The sequence below is a fragment of the Carassius carassius genome, chromosome 48 (assembly GCF_963082965.1).
Source record: "Carassius carassius chromosome 48, fCarCar2.1, whole genome shotgun sequence".
In the NCBI taxonomy this organism is placed as follows: Eukaryota; Metazoa; Chordata; class Actinopteri; order Cypriniformes; family Cyprinidae; genus Carassius; species Carassius carassius.
In genome coordinates, this window is record NC_081802.1 from 2,997,424 (window position 1) to 3,000,248 (window position 2,825).

Sequence of the window (2,825 nt, forward strand, 5' to 3'; positions counted from 1 at the left end):
ACCGGAAACACTTCCCATAACACCCTATTCACTTGCTATTAGAAGAATGGCATCTACGCTAATATTTGTCTGTTTCTCTTTTGTTCCGAGGTCACCGTGGCCACCAGATCCAGTCTGTGTCCAGATCAGAGGGTCACTGCAGTCACCCGGATCCAGTATGTATCCAGACCAGATGCTGGATCAGCACCTAGAAAGGACCTCTACATCCCTGAAAGACAGCGGAGACCAGGACAACTAGAGCCCCAGATACAGATCCCCTGTAAAGACCTTGTCTCAAAGGAGCACCAGGACAAGACCACAGGAAACAGATGATTCTTCTGCACAATCTGACTTTGCTGCAGCCTGGAATTGAACTACTGGTTTCGTCTGGTCAGAGGAGAACTGGCCCCCCAACTGAGCCTGGTTTCTCCCAAGGTTTTTTTCTCCATTCTGTCACCGATGGAGTTTCGGTTCCTTGCCACTGTCGCCTCGGGCTTGCTTAGTTGGGGACACTTCATCTACAGCGATATCGTTGACTTGATTGCAAATAAATGCACAGACAATATTTAATTGAACAGAGATGACATAACTGAATTCAATAATGAACTGCCTTTAACTATCATTTTTTTCATTATTGACACTGTTTTCCTAATGAATGTTGTTCAGTTGCTTTGACGCAATGTATTTTGTTTAAAGCGCTATATAAATAAAGGTGACTTTGACTTTGACTTTGATGTTTTCAGCTCGTCTGCCTGTTCCTGTCATAAGAAGAAACTGTTCTTCATCATCATCCTCATCCTCACAGCAGAATTGTTCATTGGTGTGTTCAGTGGTGAATGTGGGTCATGTGACTCTCTCCTGGTATAAAGGAAACAGTTTATTGTCCAGCATCAGTGTGTCTGATCTCAGCATCAGTCTCTCTCTACCTCTGGAGGTGGAATATCAGGATAAAAACAGCTACAGCTGTGTGCTCAACAATCCCATCAGCAACCAGACTCAACATCTGGACATCACTCAGCTCTGTCACACATGTGAAGGTACAGCAGAGCTGATATTAGTTGATGTCGGCGATGATATTGATGTTTATTGACTGATCTGATCTCAGTTTGGTGTTTTTATTCCTCAGACTCTGTCCACTGCTGTGGTTCTACTGAAGCTGTGATCCGATTGGTCCTCTCTGCTCTGGTGGGCGTGGCTACTGTCATTCTTCTGTTTTATGACATCAGATCCAGAAAAGCTGAATAAGATCAAGCACAGATTCACACATCAGGCAAATGATTGATGTAATTTCTCACAGACTGATTTAGCATGTTTAGAAATATTCATGCGATATAATAATTTGCATGTTCATCTATTTCAGAAAGTATTGAAATCTAAGGCAGGCGAACACTAAACATTAAAGGATCTTGAAGTGTTTTCTGTTCAGAATAAAAATCCAGTTTTAAAATGCTTTATTGTTTATATTTCCCTCATATACATAAAAAGAATGAATATAGATCTCTCTTTACAGCTGCTGTCTATTTGTCATGTGTAATTGCTTGCCTTTATCAATAAAGTTCTTATTCACTCTAATGTAGGGGAATGTACAGTTACAACCCAAGGACCAGATATGATGAATGAAGACCAGGAGTCAGAGATGCATTCAATTAAATAAAAATTTACTGAAGAACATGGTTTGCAGTTTCATCAGCAGAAGTCAGCTTCCAGTACTCTCGATGGAGTTCCTAGGCCGCTCTGCATACAATTCAAAATAAACAACAATTATACCCTGGCAGAGGATACCAATAGTGTCAATGCGCAAAATTCTGATTCATATATCTGATACGCTGGACATTGGCAGTTGAATGTTTGTCCTGGGACTGTCTGAGCTTCTCCCTGTACAGACAGATACTAACACACATATACAGAAAACTTATCAGAACTTCAAGGCCGCCTGGCCCTAGCTAGAATTTTATCAGTTTGGTTCGTTACACACACACACTATGAAGTCATCATCTTAGAAAGTAGAAGTACAGCATAAAGCAGGATTCTTTAATATCTCATAAGCGCACATAAGGTTACACATTTCACTCTTGCCATAACTTGATTAATATTCAAACAAGAAATAATGTAATAATATAATATCAATATGAAGGATATGGCAACTCGGCATCCACTCCTTCACTGAGCTTCAAGAGTCTCTGCATGTTTTATTACAGTTATTATTTCGAGCACCTCCTGGAGGAAAACTCCTCCTCTGACATGTAAAGATAAAGTCTTTAAATCTCTGTAGTCTGATTTGTGTCTGTGTTTCATCAGTGGCTCAGTCTGAATCAGTATGTTATCAGGAGTGATCTGCTCAGTTTCCCAATGTCTGGGAGTCATTTTGAATGATGGTTAATAATTAGTTTTAATCAGTTTTGAGGTGAAACTAACTAAAAGTAGCAATGATGCTAATCTTTTTTTTTCAGTAGCATAACAATGCTGCTATCCAAGCATAACATGTAAACTATTTGCTTTTTAGTATGTATGATGTATTTGTAGAACATGGTTGCTTTTACTGGTCAAAACCCCACATCTCTGTGATATTCTGGTTTGTTGAATGTTTATATGGCATGGGTTTTGTGCTTCCAAGGGACTTTTCATCTGATTCATCATCCAGAAAATAAAAGCATAAAATAGCATAATAGCAGCACGTCCCCTCAACAACAGAAAGCTCTGAAGAAACAGTCATTGATGCCTGTGAGCATTAGACTGAAACTGTACAAGAAAGTTTACTCACAGATAAGTAGGCTTTCTTCTTTCAGTACTATTCAGGAAGTCTCTATTTCCTACCTTTACTAAGAAAAAAGTTACATAACAACACT

The 2,825-nt window shown here is 39.4% G+C and overlaps 1 protein-coding gene across 1 annotated transcript; it reads left to right on the plus strand.

The window, feature by feature from the left end:
- The first annotated feature begins 712 nt into the window (after nt 1-712).
- LOC132131350 (natural killer cell receptor 2B4-like) lies at nt 713-1,784 on the plus strand. The gene is made up of 2 exons (XM_059543371.1): nt 713-1,016; nt 1,106-1,784. The coding sequence occupies exons 1-2, from the start codon at nt 713-715 to the stop codon at nt 1,222-1,224; spliced, it is 423 nt and encodes a 140-aa protein (XP_059399354.1). The 3' UTR covers nt 1,225-1,784.
- The last annotated feature ends 1,041 nt before the right edge of the window (nt 1,785-2,825 follow it).

Excerpts from the sequence above, each read along its gene's own strand:
- LOC132131350 (XM_059543371.1), top strand. The coding sequence starts at position 713 with ATGTTTTCAGCTCGTCTGCCTGTTCCTGTCATAAGAAGAAACTGTTCT. Across the intron at positions 1,017-1,105 it reads GCTCTGTCACACATGTGAAG|ACTCTGTCCACTGCTGTGGT; the intron begins GTACAGCAGAGC and ends TTTATTCCTCAG.